We start from the raw sequence: 21,235 nt of genomic DNA, 5'->3' as shown, positions 1-21,235 counted from the left end.
AAAAAGAAGAATTATGCTGTTTTCTCCACCATCCCCCACTGGATATTAGTGTCTGAGAGGCTCTCGTTCTTAGTATCCTGGATGAGATAAAAAGCAATGCATCTTAAACTTTAATGTGCAAATGCCTGTATATCTCATTTTAAATGCCAGTTCCAATTCACTTGCTTTGGAATTGGGCCTGAGATTTCCAACAAGCTAGTGGCTCATCTCAGTGCTGCTGGTCCACAAGTCAGACGAGGTTATAGAGGTGCTGGTTACTAGAGGCATTGGTAGACATTGAGGTCATTATTTTAGCCTCAGATAATCTCTCATCTTTGGAGCCAAGTGCCAAGGAGAGATTAATAAAAGCCCTAACAGTCCAACATTCTATTTCAACACGTCCTTCCATAGCACAGAGGTCTAACAGGGCTCTGTAGTCGACTAGCCCTTCCTGAAAGGCTGCCTCCTTGGGCAGGGTGCCTTGGGCATTGACCCGAAAAGATCAGCATCTGATTCCTGAAGGAGAAAACCAGAAGGCCTTGCATATAGATTGTCGAGTAAACAGCACACCTGCATTTGTACAGAAAAGAGAGTTTATCTTTATAAATACTGGGTAGACCATGTTTTGGATCCCACTAGATAGGATCCATAGACTTGATAGAAAGGATATCTTTCCAAAGATGTAGTGGTTATCACATCTGCCTGTATACTAAATAAAAATACCCTTGCTTGGTTAACACCTCAGACCAAGTTAACCAGAATCTTTAGGTGTGAGACCTGGGCATCTTTTTTTTTTCTCTTAAGGAGCCCAGGTGATTATTGGGCTTCCCCGGTGGCTCAATGGTAAAGACTCCGCCTGCCCATGCAGAAAACACAGATGTGTGTTCCATCCCTGGGTCAGGAAGATCCCCTGGAGGAGGAAACGGTAACCCACTCCAGTATTCTTGCTGGGAAATTCCATGGACAGAGGAGGCTGGCAAGCTACTGTCCATGGAGTTGCAAAGAGTCAGACATAACTGAGTGAACACATATGCAGGTGATTCCTAAATGCATCAGGGTTGAAAGGGCTGGATTTAGGCAGTTCTTAACTTGGAGGGCAGGAAACTCTCCTGAGGTGCATCATTTAACTTGAGATAATTCATCATTTGTGTAATCCTGTAACTTGTGACCAGATATTTGTAGTTATTGGGAGAGCTGACCTTGGTTTATAAATAAAGGGACAAGTAAGTTTATCATCCAGTGTTGGATGGTTAACTTCTTTAAGAAAATTTAGCCTTGGGGCATTTATGACCCAGGATCTGCCAGAGTCCAGGACTTTGTGCTTCATGGAGATTTGCTATAACCCCATTTTAGAAGTGATGGGAAATTCATTAAACTGTTTATGTTTGCTAAGCCTCTGGCCACTTCCATTGGTGTGTGCATGTTTGCGTGTGTATGCACTCATCTTCTCACTCATCAGCTAGTCTTTTTTTTTTTCTTTTAAAGAAAAAGAACTTTTAACTTGCTGATCTTTATCGATCCAGTGCTCAGAGAGCTGTGCTTTTCTGCAGACAGTGCAGCTAGAACACTTGTGGTCCAGCACTCAGCCTGTGCTCCACCCACGTGGAGGAGTAGGGTTCTGGGGTGATCGGCTTACAGGGTTCTGGGAGCACTTGTTGAATAACGAGCTTTATCTTGAGGCATTGTCCTACTTTCTGGAAGTAATTTTGATGATCTTTGTGACTCTGGTTTTCCGGGGTCATCTAGGGCCTGTTGTCATTTGTAGATGTTTTCTACATATAGAGAGTTACTAGAAATCTGATCCTCAGGGGGAAAAAGTACATTTCATACTTTAAAAATTCCTTTGTGGCTTTATTGTCCTTTGGCTCTAAGTGGAAGCGAATATTTGAGTGTTTCATCCAACATTGAGGAGACCTACCTAACGGATTTGCACACTATGTGATCTTCTCACAGACCATTCCTTTTTTCTTCCTAGAGAGTCATTATCGACCTGTCATAATGTGTATTCATGGTTTCCTGGGCTGGAAGCCAGATGACAATCCTTTCCTATTTAAGACTGTCTGATGTAGCATCGGAGATTGTCTTCTCAAAGGCTTCTTCCCTGTGCCTTGATTTGTAGACTCGGATCTTTGTGGAGTGAAGCCTCCATGCCACATACTAATTAGTAAACGGGGGCATAGCCAGCCCAAGCATGAGCTCCTTGGCAGGTACCAGGATAGCACTGGGACTGAAGGATGTGGCTGAAATGAGACTCATGTGACAGTTATGACAGTCACATCCTTGAGGATGTGACAGATGAGACTCATCTGTCTGTCAGCTTGGGACAGCGTCAGCAATCAGCCTCTGCCCCTGCTCTGCCCTGTCCGTCTGTGGCCTCAGTCTTAGCTCAGGGCTCTGAGCCTGCGCATCTTCAGGGCTGGTGACTTGACTCCTGAGTTCACTTGGTTTGCTTCTCCTTGCTCTGCGATCTAGTCCTACAGCCTCACCTTCCCTGAGCCTCATCCAGTGGGGTGGGTGATGTCCTGCTGGTGCACTAAGGTGCTGGTTATCAACCTGGGTGCTTTTATCCTTTAGGGAACATTTGACATTGTCAGGAGGCACTTTTGATTGTCACAGTTGGGGGTGGCAGGTTCTAAAGGTGTCCATCTAAAGGTGTCTAGTAGCTAGAGGACGGGGTGCTGTCAAATTCGTATAATGCACAGGACAGCCCCTTATGACAAAGAATGATCTGGTCTCAAATGTCAGTTTTGCCAAGGATGGAGACACCTTGGATTAAATGGGTTTATTTCATTTTTCAGGGACCCATGCTTTTTGTTGTGGCTTAGTAGATGTTTTCTGAATTCTTGGACTTGCTGTGGTTTTATTTTTGTTGTTGTTGATGATGGGAAATTCTGTCAACTGTGAATAACCGGTGAGCCTGGTAAATGAAACTTACAGAACAAAGATACTATCTGATCCAGAAGTGACAGCTTCCTCCGCACTCCTTTGTCACCTTTCCTTTTTGTCCACCTGCCCGTAATGTGCAAGCCTTCTGCCCAAGAGGGGAAGTCAGAAGAATACTGTCCTTGTGTGCCTTTCCAAGTGTTTTCCTTGCCCCTCTGCTCCCCCTAGTGGAGATGGCCACATACACCAGAGGATAGTTGGCAGTGGAAGTGGGGAAGGAATGGAATAGAGAGGGTGGGAAGGAGGGCCTGTTATGGATACAGAGTCATTAGCTTTATTACAGTATTTGAAAACTTATTTATTAATGCCAGTTATGGAGCCCCAAACTGCACTCAGTCAACAGTGAAACTGCAAGGCAGATCTTGCCTCAGCTGGGCATGGCTGGCCATTTCCCTTCCGTCTGTCCACATGGAGAATGCAAGTGCCGCCTGATAAATGCAAACCGGCCACAGGGCTGTCTTGGTTTGATCACTTCAAATGTAAAAGGCACGGGTCATATAAAACCTAAGCATCAGAACCGCCCCCAGCCACCGCCCCCACAGAAAAGGTGTGTTGCTTTAGCCGGTGTCTTTGGTTAGTGACTCAAAATAAGACTTGTTGAGCCGGTTCCAAAGAGAACAGGCTGTTTTCACTTCGAATGTGTTTTTCCTGTTTATAAAGGACTAGAATCAGGTGGAGAGGGAGGTGGGAGGGGGGATCGGGATGGGGAATACATGTAAATCCATGGCTGATTCATGTCAATGTATGACAAAAACTACTACAATATTGTAAAGTAATTAGCCTCCAACTAGTAAAAATAAATGGAAAAAAAAAGGACTGGAATGTGTCAGAGGACCCAGTCTAGAAGGTGGACGAGGAGGGCCCTGTCTGTACGTGTTCCAGCAGCGCCTCCAACACTGTTGGTTCCCGGGCTCCTTTGCTCCACGAGCTGGGAGGCGAGCTCGTGGTTAGTGCAGCTGTCAAGGACTCACACCTCAGGCCGGGGGCAGCTGGTGAGAGGGCCCCGGGACTGGCTTCAGGTTTTGGTGGCATTGAACCGTGCAGCCAGTGAGTATCCAGCTTTGGGGCATCTTCCTAGGAATTTGGAGTTACTTGGGAGGAAAAAAGTGTTTTGCTTGTCCTTCCCTCCTGCTCAGCTTCTTTTAACAACAGAAGATACCGCATTTAGAGCAAGACTCCCACCCCAGGCCATCTGCCTGCCTTGCACCAGTAATTCCGTGAATGTATGTTTTTCTTCTTTTCATCTGCTGATTCTCCCAGCTCCTCGAGCTTGGTACGGCATTACAGTAGACTCACAGGTCCTTACCGTCACTGGACTGTGGTTTCTGGCTGGGGTTTCATGTGGTAAGTTCCTTCCCCTTTGAGTTTTCTGCAGGCAGCTGGGAGATACAGCTTGGTGTGGAGCAGATCAAATGGGATCAGGAAGCTTGAGCTATGGTTTGATTCTGAATCTCATCAGAAAACAGTGTTTTCTGGACCTCAGTGTCCTTCTCTGTGAATGAAGAGTTTGTACTTGGTTATTATTTTCCTAAGCAAGATCTCACGTAGTATCCCAGTCTGCATACAGCTATTTTATACACTTTATTTATTTTTTTAAAATTTTTTTCCATTTATTTTTATTAGTTGGAGGCTAATTACTTTACAATATTGTAGTGATTTTATACACTTTAATTTATCCCACTTCCTTTTAAAGTGGATGACTAGGCCAGTGAGCTACTCTGGAAACTAAGAATTAGTGAGATGGTGTGCACGCATGTCTAGTTAGCACACAGGTGATTTCTGTGCTGCATTTTGGCTGTAGATTAGTGGATGTCCAGATTCACCGTGATAGCAAATGGTAATGGCTACTATTTTTTAACACCAGGCTCTCTAAGTTGCTATTAATGTAAATTCGTACAGAGGCTGGAAAGAAAAGTGGTAGGGAATTGTTTCAGAGTTGAGTCATTAGCATTCTCTAAAGACTGTTATTATGACTTGTAATGAAGAATGATCAGCCAAAATGTCTCTGAAACATACAATTTATGATGGACCCTCATCTGACATTTAATCTGGGTCTCATAGTATTTGGTATCATGCAATCTTACATGAGTAGATATGTGGACCTGAATTTTATAAAACAAATAAGCAAATAAGATCACTGCCAAGCATTAATTTTCCTACCAAATTAGCATAGGAATTCAAAGTTTAAACTCCACATACAGAGGTATGTGGAAGTTTTGTTGAGAATCTATGGTATAAAACTTTTCCCAGCCAAATTTTTTAAAGGAAGAAATATTACGCTAAGGAAGACAAAATTCAAATGAAAACATTTGTGGAACCTCAGAAACATCTCTGGGGACCCGGAAGTCCTTTGGAATACAGTTTGAAGACCAGTAACCCCTATTCATCTAGTTTACCAATGTGTTCTTTGGTTCTACAACTTTCCCCATTTTACTTACGCAGAACCTGAGACAGACTTACTTGTCTACATTCCCAGTGCTAATGGGTGGGACCAGCTGTGGCTTTCCAGGCCCTAGATGCAGGAGTTCTTTCAGTTCCCCTTCATCACTCTTCTGATGTCCTGGGATCATCTTGGATACCCAGTGATGGAACCAACAGCCTCTACCTAAGTTTCCCCCAAACTTCTTTCCCCTCCTATCCCTCGTCTTGGACATCTTTTTGGTCCTAAAGTCACTGCCCCTTCTCGAATTATTTTCTGAAGCTTTTGTCCCTTTTTTTTTTTTTTTTTTTCCTTTTTGTACCCATCTACCCCCACATCCTCTTTAGTTTAACACCCACCTAGTCAAGGGCAAAGTAGTCGTTCACTGCTATGTGACAGATCCTAGGGTTAAAAACTCCCAACAGTTGAGGTTCACTTACATTCTCAGAGTGTCCGGCTTCTTTGTGGTTCACCCCGGTGGTGGTCCCAGAGGTCACTGCTCATTTGTATTTTGTCATCCCTGCCATCCCATTGTTTCATTTGGCAAACACATAATGACTGTCCCTGATGTGCAAGGCAGTCCCATTCCTGGCACTTCCTGTCTCCAGGGAGCTTATAGACCCTATAGGGGAAATGAAAGAAAAAATTATCTGATGGAGAAGTAGTTAAGAAGCTCTTTAGAAGGAGCACATACTTCTGAGGGGTGCTCCAAGGAGGATGGGCCCTCCTCAGTCCAGGGATCCAGGGAAGGTTTTAGGCAAGATATGGGGTTCATTTGTGAGATAGTGGTGGGGTTTCCAAGGCAACATGGATGAGTACAGTGGACTCAGGATTTGTGTGTGTCTTTTTTTTAATAGTTTAATGTATTTCAATAGCAAACTTAAAAACATGTACTTGCATGTAGGACAACTCAGAAAAGTATAGTGAATGAATGGAATCTACTGATAAAAATGCTACAAATACCATTTAGTTGCAGTCAACAAGAAATTTACCTGTTTTTAAAAAAAATCCAAATGCTGGCGTTGTCCAGAAAAATTTAATAGGTTTATTTATATTGTTGAACTGCTGAAACTTGTTCACTGAAACATTTTGACTTGCATTAATGCTTTACGTCCCCACATTTATATTAAAAATTCACATAAATGAAAGTGGAAAAATTGCCAATACTGATTCCCTATCCCCACCCCATTTTCCACTTGCAGTTATATATTTAGGTATCTTTTGACCCCCATGGCGGGGGGGGGGGGGGGGGGAGGGATATTTTAACATTCAGAACTTCCAGTAATAGGAAGAAGAGAATTTTTCTTAAATGTTTTTTTGCATCATAGTGGTTCTTAAACAGGATCTCTAGGGATGTGGTGCGCGAGCTGGATATTTTTTGGCATGATGGTTACACATTTGGCATAGATACAATCCAGGTTGATGTCTTTTAAAAGGCAGCAGGTCTTGCTTGCCTCCTGCAGAGCACCAGTAGCTACAGTCTGGAAGCGCAGATCTGTTTTGCAGTCTTGAGCAATTTCCGGCACCAGACGCAGGAACGAAAGTGTGCGAATCAATTTCACCAGGCCTGTAACAGTGAGGTTTCTCTACCCCCCTAGTAGAGGGCACACTCTTGTGAGCAGCTGGTGTAGCCAGTTGCTTCTTTGATGCTTGACCATGAGTGCATTTCCTGGCAGTCTGTGTAGAGACCTCCTTCCTTACCCTCTTCTGCTGCTGGAGCTTGGCGAGCTAGAGGGTGCACTGGCTTTGGAGAGCTAGAGAGTGATGGTGGCGTGGCAGCAGCCTCTGCGAACACAAATAGGATTTCTTGAATATTACTGTGGAGGGGGAGGCAAGAGGGTAGGCCCTGATGGCTGCCATCCAAAGACAGGTGGGAAGATCGGGTGACCCCTAATAGGACAGCAGAGTTGTGGGAATGACTAAGTTCAGGCAGTGCTACCCATGTGCATGTGGTACCTCCAGGCTGTGTTGGGACTGTCCTGTGGGCCTGAGGAAAAAGTCAGATCTCTGTGGCTGGGACTGGTATTGCTCCTGAAGGGATAGGCATTTCTATCTTCATCCATCCTCCAAAGACACAGGTCCTGATGTGACAAATGGTCTCCCACTAATGTCAGGTGGGCCTTTGAAGGAGCTTCCTCACTGCTTCTTCAGTCTGGTTCTGACCCCTGTACAACAGGGCTGATTTTGAGAGTTTCCTCAAGTGTGTTGAGAAATTGACATCTGGTAGGCAAAGCAGGCCTCGCCTTGCAGAGTGATTGATCCAGAGCTGAGAAGGGTTAGCGTTGCCTGGTAAACGGGTGGCAAATTTCTTTGCATCACTTGCTTCTGTTGCAGGGCCTGTGGTCAGCCCTTAGTGAGGGTCCAGCCTTATCTCGGCTGTGGAAGTAGGGGAAGGGGTGGGTCCTGACTGGGGCCGCAGTGCACCTATGAGGCTCCTCTGGCTGTCTTCAATTCAGCTCTCCCTCCTACCCCACCTTTGGAGGTGGGCTTGCTTGCTTTTTGTTTTTTGGAAAAGTTTTATTAAGATATGTTTAACATTTCATACACTTTTCCCATTTAAAGTATACAGTTCAGCGTTTTTAGTATATCCACAGAATTATGCATCCATCACCACAATCCATCTTAGAACATTTTCACTCCCCCTCAGAATAAACCCTGCAAGACTTAGTTGTCACCTCCTAATTCCCCTCCTCCCCTCAGAACCCTAAGCAACTACTGTGCACATTCTACTTCTAGGATTTGCCTATTCTACTAGACTGTTCATATAAATGGAATCACGTAATATGTGGTATTTTGTGACTGCCTTTTGTCACTTAGGATTTCTGGGGATCATCCATGTTGTAACATGTATCAGTGCTTCATCTCTTTTTATTGCTGAATAGAACAAATCTGCCCCATTTTGGTCATCCATGTGTCACTTGATGACCATTTGGGTTTCACTCTTTGTCTATTTTGAATAATGTTGCTGTGAAAGTTCATGTATTTAGTTTTTGTGTGGACGTATACTTTCATTTCTCTCAGGAGAATTCCTAGGAGCGGAGTTATCTGGGTCATCTGATAACTGCTTAGTCATTTGAGTAAGTGCCAGGCAGTTTTCTGCATCGGCTGCACCATTGTACACGGATATAAGGATACATATCCGCCCACAGGATATAAGGGTTCTCCTATTCCTACATCCTCACCAACATTTGTTCTTATTTGTCTTGTTTGATTATAGCCATCCTGATGGAGGGGAATTGATATTTCATTGTGCTTCTGATTTGCATTTCCCTAAAGGCTAGTAATTTTTAGTATCTTTTCATATACTTTTATTTTTTTAATGAAGATGTGTTTCCTTGCCAAATGTGATCTTTGATCACATTTCAAAAGGGAAACCCTATTTCAGCGTGTTGATGAGTGGATGGGAAGGGAGGAAGTGATCACTGTTCTTTTAGGAAGTGATTTTACTATGTCTGGGTTTTCTTTTTGCCCCTGGCATGTATCACCTGGGTGGGTCCTGCCTCTCCCCAAAGCCGAGGCAGAGAAGCACCGCCTACTGTTGGGTCCTTGCTCAGTCCTTGGGCCTGCTCTTTCCTTTGCTTAAACTTCGCAGCGTTGAGTGGCTTCTTCAGGGGTTCATTGGAGGAAGCAAAGCAGGGCTTCTCATATGAAAGCTGACAGGTAATTCCTGTCTGCTTTGGGGGCTCTCCTAAAATAGCAAAAGAAAATTACCTGAGGCTGTCTTTCTTGGTAAGCATCTTGTTTGCTTGCTCTGGGAAAATCCCTTCAGCCCTGGCGTGACATCGGCTAACTGGCATATGGCTTTATCGAAAAGGAAGTGCAGCCACTTCCTGGGGTGGAGGGGGAACTTCTGAGCTCAGGCCTTGAGGATGGGGGCCCTGTCGTGTCCCTGTTCAGTCCCCTGACACATGCTCAGTGCATCCTTGTAGCGATGAACGCAGGTGCCTCTCAGCTGGTCCATGTGAGAACGGGCTGAATGAAGTGCCACCGAGCCTGGGTAACCAGCTCATTCAGTCTGTAGGGGTTTTATTGGTTCCCTGGCCGCATCGTTCTCTGAGAACACAAGCGGGGAGTCTCTTAAAGGTGTCATGGATCCCATATAGAAACTGGTAAGCAGTCGAGGTAGACAGTGTTTTACAACTTCAGGCTAGGAGGGGGCATCATACCCTGGAGGGAGGGGAGGAGTCCAAAGCAGATGGGAATGGAGCTGGGTGGGGGGGAGGAGGGGGAGACAGGCTTGGTTTGGATGATCTGCATGATGTGGGGCAGGCTCAGCCAGGTCTGGGGAGCAGCTTGAGGGAAGACAGGGAGACCCTGGGGGTTAAGAGGCTAGCAGACTGGCGATGTGGAGGGTGTGGTGGGCCAGAGGAGCTTATGGGATGAGAGGAGGGAGACGCCGCCACACGGACTGGCAGAGCCGTGGTGTGGCACAGTGAAGGCATCTGCCTGCGTTCGGGGCTCTCAGCCGTGAGCGGGCATCAGAATCGCCGATTGAAGCACAGGTGGCCTGGTCTACCCCTGCTCCCACTTGCTGGCCGCCTCCAGCTGCTGATTCAGTAGGTCTGGAGTGAGGCCTGAGAATTTGGTTTTCTCACTGATGCTCCTGCCGCTGCCGAGTTGGGGACCACACTCTGGGAGCCACCGGCTTAGAATTCAGCAGTTGGTAAACTTTTTCTGTTAAGGGCCAAGAGTGAATGTTCTAGGCTTTCGAACTACGGTAGGATTTCAGTCACATGTTCTTCATTGCTTTTTACAACCCTTTAAGCCTGTTCAGACCATTCTTGGCTGTAAACAGATTGGCAGGGAAGAGGAATGGTCTAGGGAAGGCAGGGCCTGGTTTGCTGCCTCCTGGGCTGGCTGGCCATAGATTCTCTCTTCTCTGCCGTGTAGCCAACTGACCTTTGTCAAGGTAATCTCTATGTTGTTTTTTCATCTGTAAAACGGACATAACATTAATAGTTCCTACCATATAGGACTCTTTTAAGAATTCAATGAGCTGAGGCATAAAAAGCATCTATCACAGTGCCTGGGACATCACTAGAACTTATGTATCATTTACTATCAGTATCCGAAGAGGTATTACCAGCTACTGATGACGGTTGACAGGCGAGGAAAAGAGAGAGGAAGACCAGCACAGATCTGGTTCATCGTTGACCCTGAAAGCTGATTGCTCCAGGGTCCACTATCATTTCTTCTTACGCTGCTCAGGAAGAGGAATCCTTTCACCCGCAGCATAGGCACACTCAGAATACATCCTGGGTCGGTCCCTCGAAGGAGGGGATGCTCAGCCTCTGCTTTCAGACGCCTAAAGAATGTGCCATTGGTGAGCCGGCTGGTTTGTGAGCCCAGGACTCTCAGAAGGGGGCCCACCTGTGCTATTGCAATGCATCTGTAACCCATGCTTCAGCCTCATTTGTTGGGAAGGCTCGATTCAGGACCACAGTGCAGCCTATGCTGATATGAGATAGCATCTGGCTGCATTGGTATTGAGGGGATGCCTTGTAACCTCTCATTTTGCCGCATGGTATGAGTAAAAATGAGAACCACAAAAAGGCAGACTGTCATGTGCCCCACATTTCCTGTGCTGAAGTGTGCAAGTGAGAAGTACGGTTCAGCTTTTACTTGTGTAGCTGGCACGAAAAGAGAGTCGGGTGCCCCTTGCACCGCCTCTCTGCGCCGCTGTCTGGGGAGAGGCTACCTGGTGGCCCTGAGACCTTCAGCTCGGCTCCAGACACTGCTACTGAAAGCTGACCATGCTCAAATAATACCAGTTGCAGGGGGGCTCGCTCCTTTCCTTGTCTGATGACCCCCTAGGGGGCATCCACTTTCTGGCTCACCTCTCCAGCTACTGGCACTCATCCTTGCCAGAGCAGAGAATCGTGACTTGGTAAGTTCAAGTTTCACAGGCACAGAAGTGCCTGCTGGTGATACGACTTCACCCTCCTCTTGGGTTTTTGCTGACATTCAGTGAAATATCCTTCCATCTCCTCCCCACCTTGCAAAACAAATTTCCTGTTTTGAACTTGGTCCAGACTGGAACAGCCCTGCTACTACACCTGTGAACACGCGCAGACACACATTCCTCCCTTCCGTATTTGTACAGCTTTCTGTCGACCGGCCAGATTTCCCCTCTCGGCTTACAGATCCCAAATCATAACACAAGATAGGCTACCAGCAGATGAAGAAAAAAGGAAGTGCACCTTTCAGAGCTGTTAGTGAAAACAAGGCTCTGGTTTATTTCACCGTGTTTTGCCACAAGGACTCTGCTAATTTTCCCCCTTCTTCACAGCAGGATGGAAGCAAGGCAAGGAAATCAGCTGATGCAGGAGCCAGAGTGAGTCGAGGAAGCCCGCAAACCCAGCCAGTACCATGAGCTCGCGTCTCCCCTCTGCGCTGTAGGAGCCTGGGGCAGGTGAAGTCGGCAGAAAGCAATGGCTTTCTTCACTCCGTGGAAGCTGTCCTCTCAGAAGCTGGGCTTCTTCCTCGTGACTTTCGGCTTTATTTGGGGTATGATGCTCTTGCATTTTACCATCCAGCAGCGAACTCAGCCTGAGAGCAGCTCCATGCTCCGGGAGCAGATCCTGGACCTCAGCAAGAGGTACATCAAGGCACTGGCCGAAGAAAACAGGAACGTGGTGGATGGACCCTATGCGGGGGTCATGACGGCCTATGGTAAGTTCTGCACTGCCGGGGCGCCTCTGTCCAATTCTGCTTTGCCTCCGAGGGACCCCAGAGGCTCTCATACTTGGTCATGGATTGAGTCTACCCCTTGCCACTCCCTTCCTGGCGACACATGGCTCACAGAGGGATGCCTTGAGAAAGTTAAAGCAGTGCCCTTTGGGAGACTCTGACCTCTTACACACACTGACGCGTAGTGCCCGGAGCAGTGGGGCTTCTCTCTCGGCGCTCTGTTGGTTGTATTGCAGCTGACTCCTCTTCACTGGACACATGGCTGGATTGCATGATCTCATCTGGGAGGATGTTCAGGGAATGTAGAAAAATAGTCTCATTATTGTTCCCTAAACAAAACTTAATTAGGACTGGTAGGGGCGAGGTAAGGAGGGTGAGGAGGAATGTTCTAGGCCTGCCAGAAAACTGAGAGCCAAATGTGTGCCTCCCTCCGGCCAGTACGCATGTCATCAGAGCCTATGTGCTGACCAGTAGCTTTAACCTTGGGCTTCCTCACAACAATTTATGGCTCTCTCGTTTCTTGTCTCTGATTGCTCTCACTTTGAAAGAGATCTTTTGGTACTCGTTGCTTTTTTTGTCAGGTGCTCGAAATTCTTTTTGAAATGAGGTTGAGTGAAAAGATATGCATATGGAATATTATTTTTCTTTTGGCAAAAGTTAGGCTTAATATAGAAAAGTTGGAAGCTGTAGACAAACCAAAAAAAAAACAAGATTAAGGAAAATCACATATAAATCTACTACTGTGGGAAATAACCACAATTAACATTTCAGTGTATATCTTTCTGGTATATATGTATATGCACACACACTCACACACAAATATATATGGACACAAAATATTTACCAAAGCATACACAAATACAATATGGGGGCTTCCCTCGTAGCTCAGTCGGTAAAGAATCTGTCTGCTATGCAGGAGACCAGATTCGGTTCCTGGGTCAGGACGATCCTCTGGAGAAGGGAATGGCAACCCACTCCAGTATTCTTCCCTGGGGAATCCCATGGACAGAGGAGCCTGGCGGGCTACAGTCCATGGGGTTGCAAGAGTCAAACATGACTTAGCGACTAAACCACCACACACATACAAAACAAAAATTGCAAATGAAATTTGGATCAGACTGTGTTTCGGAGAATCCAAGTTGCAGCCCTCCCATGATCACTGAATATTTGAGTGGACTTGGTTCACAGTGGATGACCTTTGTGAAGTCGTGCAGTGACAGTTCTGGCCATTGAATGGAGACTTCAGTGGCCTCAAGGTTTGGAACCTGAGGTATAATATAAATCAGATACAAGGGTGGGGTTGGTTGAGGTGGGAAACATTGATGGACTACTTTAGCGTTCAAATGACGATTCCTGAAAATGTGAAGCAACAGGTGTTGAACTTTGAGTTCAGACAGAGGAGTTGTTATTTAGTCATTGAGTCATGTCCAACTCTTTTGAGACCCTGTAAGACTGTAGCCTTTCAGGCCCCTCTGTCCATGGGATTTCCCAGGCAAGAATACTGGAGTGGGCTACCATTTCCTTCTCCAGGGGATCTTCCCAACTCAGGGATCGAATCCATAGGAGGGTTCTGTACCACTGAGCCACCTCAGAAATCCTACTCAATTGTACTTATACGTTTTCTTTCTTTTTAAAAGAAATCCAAGAAACATGGTTACTTTATAATTATATATATAATTTTTTTTCGTAAGGTGGAAATGGTTGTTTTTCACATACAATGTAGACTTTCTTTTTCAGTGCCCACTGTTTGAATGATCACACAATCTGCTTTTAATCCAGTCTTTCAGAATTTGGCAGTGTCTGTTGGCACTGTTTTTTTTAATATGTCTAAATGTCACCTTTCTTTGATCTGATGAATCAAAAAATGAGACTAGTTTGAGAGCTGATGTTGAAAAAGAACTAGGTAGTTTTTCGGAGGGTGCGTTTTAAATTGCATGTTGACTTGAATCTTCTGTATTAATACCCGATATTATAGGTTAACCACCAGAAAAAGGTAAATAAAGCAAATTGTCACCACTGGTGTTTCTATTGTGTTACAAGTAAATGTCACGAGTAAAACAGGTGCTGCTTTTCCAGTTTCTGGTTCAGTGTATTCCTTATTACACATTTGGCGAGAAAGGGGTCTAGTCCTGTCGTGATTTCCTCCTGTTTCTCTGTCTCTCTCAAATCTTTATCATGGAAAGGAAAAACCACTTGAATGGCAAATGCATAGTTTTTTCTTTCTAGTTGTTTGCAGCAGTTTTATTTCTTGTGTACTGCTAAACATCTCATAGCGTGAGTTTCCTCCACACTAAAGAGCAATGATCTTAGCTTTTCAGCCTCACAGAGACAGTATATTTTTTTTTTATAAAGTTATCAAAAACTTCAGAGTAGCCTAGTTCGAATATCAACCACCTTGTATGTTTATAATCATAAGACTTTGGAGCTCAAAGAAACTACGGAAATTTATTTCCACTTTCTCCCTTTACAGAGGAATTTTAGCAGAATAACTCTGTTCCTCAGAAACAACAGAGAAACAACCAAACGGCAAGTCTAGCCTGTTTTTGTCTTTCATCTAATCAACTCAACCTGCCAATCAAAGTGGTCCTTGGAGCTGAGTTTCAAGAATTTAATTGGACTGTGCATTTGTGCTTGAGGTTTGGGGATCATCATGAGATGAAATCTTACCAAGACGTAGGCTCTCTTCTCAGCACTATTGACATTTGGAGCCGGATAATTCTGTGCATGGTGTATCTTGTAGGATGCTTAGCAGCATCTCTGGTATGTGTATCCACCAGCCTCAAAAATATCTCCAGGCTTGGGGGGCAAAATTTCCCCTCTCCCCACCTTAGAGAACCGCTGCACTAAGACTGAAAACAACAAACTCATCTAGCAGCATCTTCTCATGGAAGTCCTCAAGCAGATAACTGAATTTTGTTATTTAAATTTTGCCAACTTGGTTCTCCTGGTTCTCATTTCTGGGCACCAACAACTGGGATTGAGCCCAATGATATAATCCAGACCCAGTCCTGGGAAGCGGGAGAGCCACTGGGAGGATATGTGCTTCCCCTGGAATCCATCACTAGCCGTTGTGGGCATGTCGGTAGCTGGGCAGCTCTGGTGGGTGAGGTTATATGTTGGATGGAGATATGGAGACTGCTGGATGTTCAGCAGTGTAGCTGGGCTGGAGGTGTGGGCATAAGGATGCATGAGCCGTTGGTTTGCAGTGTTTCTCTGCCACAAAGGCAGCCCATGCACAGAGCACCTCCTGGACATCTGCTCTGGGACAGTGAAGAGCTGACCCTCAGTGGCTGGGACCCTTGTCTGGTTTGAATGAATCCAGTTAACAGACCACCTCCCCCTCAAAAAAAAAAAAAAATCCCTTCCGTCTCTCATCCCATATTGGTATAATCAGAGGCTCTTAATATGTTATAATTTATCTTCAGTAGCTACAGCAGGTGTTTGAAGAACTGTAGGAGATGATTTGGGGGCTTCCTAGGTGTCACTAGTGGTAAAGAATCTGCCTGCCAAAGCAGGAGACACAAGAGATGTGGGTTTAATCCCTGGGTCGGGAAAATCCCCTGGAGTAGGAAATGGTAACCCACTGCAGTATTCTTGCCTGGAAGTTTCCATGGACAGAGGAGCCTGGCAGGCTACAGTCCAGGGGGTCACAAAGAGTTGGACACAGCTGAGCACACAGGCAGTCTGTAGATGACTTTAGATTATTACTGACTTATTAACATTTCTGACTTGAGATGCTGGAGCAGAAGTATTCAGCACATTATGACCTGTGGGTCACATCTGGAACTCTGCCTGTCTTGTGTAAATAAACTTTGACTGAAATCCACACACTGTCATTTGTTTATAGCAACTAATAACAGACAAACGTGACAATACCAGGATTTGTTTCACATAACATCTAAAGTGTGCTGACTCTATCTTTCAGGAGGCGCCATAGTTCATTCTGAAATGCTCATCTGATCATATCCCTCCTTGTGTCAACAATTTCCCAGGACTCCCATGGCCTTGGGCCAGATCTTCTTGTTTTCATATGGCTTTGGAAGGATTTGGAACCCAGCATCCCATTGTTGTGTATTGTCTGTGGCTGTGTGGTGTGATAGTTGCAAAGCTGAGTAGCTGCTGCAGAAGGTACAAAAGCCTAAGATGTTTATTCTCTGGTCCTTTGCCAAAAAGGTTTGTCCGTCTCCAACAGGATTGCAGTTGGTTGTTCATTTGACTAATCCTCAGACAACAGTAGAAGAACTTTCAAATGCCGTCTCCTCCTCCCCCAACCCTGGTCTGGTGATACGAAAAGAGATTTCTGACTTTCTTTTGGGATTTGGTCATTCAGGAGCAGTGCCTGGAAGAGGTCCCTGGCAGCCTGTGTGGAACAGTTGGAGCATTCATCCCTGGGGTGTGGAGGGCATTTCCGAGTGCCCCTCTGTCACTGTGGAGAGGAGTGTGTAAAGCCAGCGCCAGCCACAGCTCAGCCTCCAGCGTGACTCCCAGGCCCATGTGGCAGGGCCCTGCCTGTCCGTGATTTCTTGGGAATTGCATCACAAATGGTGTCATTCGCTCTAGTCGGTGCTGGGCTTGTTCTGAGGTGAACTGATGTTTGTCTCCAATGGCTTGACCCAAATTCTGATGCTCAGTGGTCAGCTCTTTTTTAATAGGCCAGGCATGCTCCATCCTGTTCTCAAAGTGTCTCTATGAGACACACCTCTCCCCAGCCAAGGGGTCCATCCTCACCTTATTAACTGTGACTCTTCTCACTTGATTCTCTGTGCACGGGGATGCTCTGACCTGGATAGGTCACCAGCTCAGGCTGAAGCAGTCGAGAGCCCCAGCTTCTCGGCCAGCCCCCCACCAATATCCTGTTTCCGTGCTACCTGCTTCCTCTTGGCCTCCAGGTTGTGTACACATGCTGTGCCTAACCTCCTGTCTCCCGGTTCCCTGTGCTCCTTGGGCCCAGACTGTCCCCTAGATTGGCTGCTGCCCTTCCAGCCTGCCACTCTCGACATGTCTGTGCTGTGGGCCGGGATCTGTCAACGCTGTCGAAGCTTCGTCCCAAGCACAGCTGGGAAAACACCATCAGGGTTCCTGCCCTCACAGAGGTTATGCTTACTTGGAGGGAGAAGTAATAAACAAGAGAATGACAGATAACAGTAAATTCCAGGAAGAAAAATGAGTACAGTGGGATTTTTTTTTTTTTTTTTTTTTAAGTACTTGTGGAGCTGTTGATACTTTGGAGGAGAAGGTCAAAGAAGGCTTCTCCTAGGAGGTGTCTTTTAGCCCAAAGGATGCTGAGGAGCTCTACTGGGTGGGGTGGGAGGTGGGAGATGGAGGCAGATCAGGCCAGGCAAGAAGCATGATGTGTGCCAGGTCTTAAAGCCTTGGGCAAACTCTGGGAGATAGTGAAAGACAGGGAAGCCTGGCGTGCTGCAGTCCATGGGGTCGCAAAGAGGCAGGCACGACTTAGCTACTGAACAACAGCAGCAGCAAAGCCTCGTGTGCACGCCCAGGGCAGAGCAGAGGCCACTGCAGCGAGGAGAAAGTGAGCACAGGGTAGCTTGGCTGGTGCTGATGGGGGAGAAGCAGGCAGAGGGCATGGGTGCCGCGGCTTTGCAGGCTGTGGTCGCGGTGTGATGGGAGTGGTGGGGGTGAGCTGGGCGGATGCCCTTCTGTAGAGCTCAGCCTGTCTTGCCCCTGGCTTCTTGTCCACGGTCATTTCCACAGCGGGGCAGGGAGGTAAGGAGGAAGGGAGTTCTTTCTGTTTCCTTGGGGACGTGGGGCTGGAGAACTAGGGTGGAGTTTTGGTTGCTGGCCAGTGGGCGGTGGAGTGGTAGCAGCTTTGGGCTTCTGTGGCCCTCATTGGCCTGGGGATGTCCATTTCCAAGACTGACACCATTTAATGTTAGAAGAAGAAAGAAAAAAAGAACGAACTTGGATTTCATTGACTAGGCCTGTGAAGATTTGTTTTTTTGTTTTTTTTTTTTAATTTTTTCTTTTTGCCTCTGTTCCTCCAAATTTGATCAAGGGACATTTTTTGGAGGGCTGGGTAAAGTGGAAAAACTACCTTCGCCCAGGCAGAAATTCTCTGCACTTGAGGGAAATACATTCTTCTTGGAGTGAACTAGATAGGGGGTTAAAAAAAAAAAAGGGAGAGAGATGGGCCATTTGGTTGTCTGAGGAGGCCCTGGTTACTCTACGGTGATATGGCTGGTATGATTCAAGAAAGGGCTCTGCTTTAAAAGCTTGGGACCTGAAAACAGGCCTCTCTGGGGCTTGGGGCTTTTCCAGGGAGCCTGTGGTAGAGGCCTGGCCTATGCAGCATGCCCGTCTGAGCCAGGCCGAGTTCACGGGCACGCCCGCCCAGTCCGGATGTCTGAGGAGGACCTTGGGTGTGTGTGGGACAGCTCTGTAATCAGAATCTGGATCTCCGGGAGGAACTGGAGACTCTTGCTTGTTTCCTCTTTGTCCTCAAGCCGTTTCTTCACACCACACCACTGCTTCTAGTCCTGGCTGGAGAAGGGAACACAGGTGTTGAAGGGATTGGCCTCATCCTGAGATCCCGCCCTGAACTGCAGGTCCTTCACCTTCCCTGGGGGGCCGTAGCTTCCCCCGTTTCCAGCTGTGTCCCTGGGCTCTTTCGGTCAGAACTGCTCGGACAGAGCTCGTGGCCACCCTGAAGAGCTGTCCACCCCACTCATGCTGCCTCGTGGCACAGCCATCTTCCAGGAGCAGCTGTTGGGTGATGGCCGTGCATCTTCCTGCCTCTGAACCTCAGTGATTGCTCTTCCCTCCACCTGTGTGCCTTTCCTCCGCAGAGATAGCTCCCTCCTCTCCTTCTAGGCCCTTTCAGAAGCAGAGCCCCACCCCTGCTTCCTTCTTGTTCTTCATGGCACTTAAACCACCTGTCATGACACTGACATGTCTTTGTTTATTATCACCTCTCTCCCCACTTAGATCGTAAGCTCCCAGAAGCAGGGAGTTTCATGTCTTTTGTTCCCCACAGTATTCTGGGGCCTCTGCACCTGCCTAGCACATAGTGGGACCACGGGTGAATAGCTGCAGTGGCCCCTCCACCCTGACTCTCTGCAGTACAGCTCCAGCTGAGGCTAATTTGAAAATCCCAGTGACTCAGTCATGTTTTTAGTGAGACAGGAAATGAGAAGAGATTCCCTATGGACTGGGTGTCCAGGCGCCTCCAAGTAGCTGTTAGGCAGGATCTGGACATGGGAACTGTTGTGTATTCTGGAAGGCATTGGGAATGTGTTCATTTGTGGCTTGTGGAAGGATTCTTTACTAGATGTGTGACCTTGGGCATGTCACTGATGTTTTAAAAACCTGCCTCCTCTTTTAAGAAACAGCTGATAAAATATCACTGACCTCATAGGCATGCTGTAAAGATTGGATTCGACCAAGCGTATCAAAGCACTTAGATTAGTAACGTGTATTTGTTATGAGTCATTGCTCACTCTGGCCTGCACGGACCTGCAGTAGCTACGAGCCAACGAGAAGTGTCCATGTAGCCCTGACGTTGTTTATTCACTTGAATATGGGGCTTCAGGAGCTTGTTTATGCGGCTGTTCTTAGGGTTTACAGAGGATAGGACCCAACCAGACAAGAGAGGAAATAAGCTGTGGTGTGGAGGAAGCAGGCTTGCCACTCCCTCCTAAACAAGACTGGCAAGGCGTGCCCACCAGGGTCCCCGGGCTGCTGTGACAACACAGATGCTGGGCTCCACTCCAGGGTTGAGACCCGCTGCTCTGGACTCTATGGAGAGTCTGGCTCTGCCCTGGGTCCCTTTTTAAAGGTGTGTGAGCGCCACCGAGTGACTTGGGCATCTTAGAAACAGAATGTGTGATTGTCATTGTCTTCCTATTCGAAGATAAGTGTTTCTCTAATGGGTGTGGGATGGACCAGTGCAGCCTGTCTCGCTTTGTCTATGAAGTGGGCACCTTTGGAGCAGTTTCTGGGGGTGGATGGTGAGTGGGGAGGGCTATGCTGTGGCTCCTCTTTCCGGACAAGGAAGATGCCCTGGGGTCATTGGGGACTTTGGGTAACAGTGGACTTGACCTCTCAGAGCCTGTGGACTTTTCTATACCAGTTGCTAAGTTGCTTGAGTCCTTTTCCATGCAGCTGGCAAAGTGTTAGGAAAAGGGAGAGAGCAGCCCAAGAACTCCATCCTGCTTTACAGATTCCGTAAAGCACTAAGTACCGTCCACAGGCCTAGATACAATCCTGTCTCAGATTGCGCTGCTTCACAATTCCTTGAAATCCTCTTGACCCTCCCCACAGCACAGGAATAGCGTTCACTTCTAGGTGCAAGTTCAAGTCACAGCTTAATTGCCTACAGCTAACCCAGGAGAGCAGGTAGTCAGTGATGCTGAGCCTCTGAAGCTGATCTTCACTGTGTGGTAATTGTTCCCTTTGAGACCTGTGACAGCTGCAGGGTGAAGGGCGCATTGGTGAGTTTAGATGTGGGTGAGTTGTCCTCTGGATGGCTTGAAGAAGTCAGATGAGATGGAGCTCGCTCAGTGACCAAGATGCTTCTCGGAAGAGTGGGGGGTGTCAGGGTACCTGTGGCCAGTGTTTTGAAGTTCTGAGGTAGAATACATGGTTCTGACTGCATTTCCAGATAGCATTTCATACCTTTGTGATAGTTAGAGTGATATGAACATTGATAGAAAATCCAGAGCATCTGGAACATGAGCTGACGAAAACCTGGGACCCTCCAGGCACTTTTCCGGGGTCAGCTTCTCTTTTCTTCAATTGTGAAAGGAAAAAAAAATTCATTTTCAGTTCCAGCAGCCATGTGAGTCACTATTTCCAAGCTGTTCAACACAAGATAAAAGATACTATTCCATAAAACACACAAGGGCAGAGATAGTCCCAAGTCCATCATCACATTCTTACAAATAAAGAATAAGAAAGAAAATACTCCTTGCCCCCAAACCCAGATAAATTTGATTTCTCTCTAGTCCTTTATTTAAATGCAGATAGATATATGTATGCTTATTTTTTAAAATTGTAATATTTTATATAGAGCTTTAAAAACTCAACTTTGTTGTATTTCCTCATCCATTAGATCTTTTTAATGGCCATACACTTTTCCTTTTTCATCCAAACGTTTCATTCAGTAAATGTTTATTGAGTTCTTGGGGTCAATAGCTTGTGGCAATAAACAGAGATGACAGAACAGACCTGCTCTCTGCCCTCCCC

At 46.6% G+C, this 21,235-nt stretch overlaps 1 protein-coding gene across 8 annotated transcripts in view; it reads left to right on the top strand.

The window, feature by feature from the left end:
• MGAT5 (alpha-1,6-mannosylglycoprotein 6-beta-N-acetylglucosaminyltransferase) overlaps positions 1 to 21,235 on the top strand; it is a 389,158-nt gene that overhangs the window by 136,119 nt on the left and 231,804 nt on the right. For 5 of the 8 annotated variants that reach the window (XM_061135085.1, XM_061135078.1, XM_061135079.1 and 2 more), the window contains one exon: positions 11,631 to 12,013. In XM_061135085.1, the coding sequence (XP_060991068.1) occupies positions 11,773 to 12,013 (241 nt within the window). In that variant the 5' untranslated portion in view covers positions 11,631 to 11,772. Of the gene's footprint in view, positions 1 to 9,317; positions 9,451 to 11,630; positions 12,014 to 21,235 lie in introns of those variants that run through there. The other 3 variants (XM_061135082.1, XM_061135080.1, XM_061135084.1) reach the window with 2 other exon arrangements.

The sequence above is a fragment of the Dama dama genome, chromosome 33 (assembly GCF_033118175.1).
Source record: "Dama dama isolate Ldn47 chromosome 33, ASM3311817v1, whole genome shotgun sequence".
NCBI classification, from domain to species: Eukaryota; Metazoa; Chordata; class Mammalia; order Artiodactyla; family Cervidae; genus Dama; species Dama dama.
This window is presented reverse-complemented; position numbering and strand designations above follow the sequence as displayed.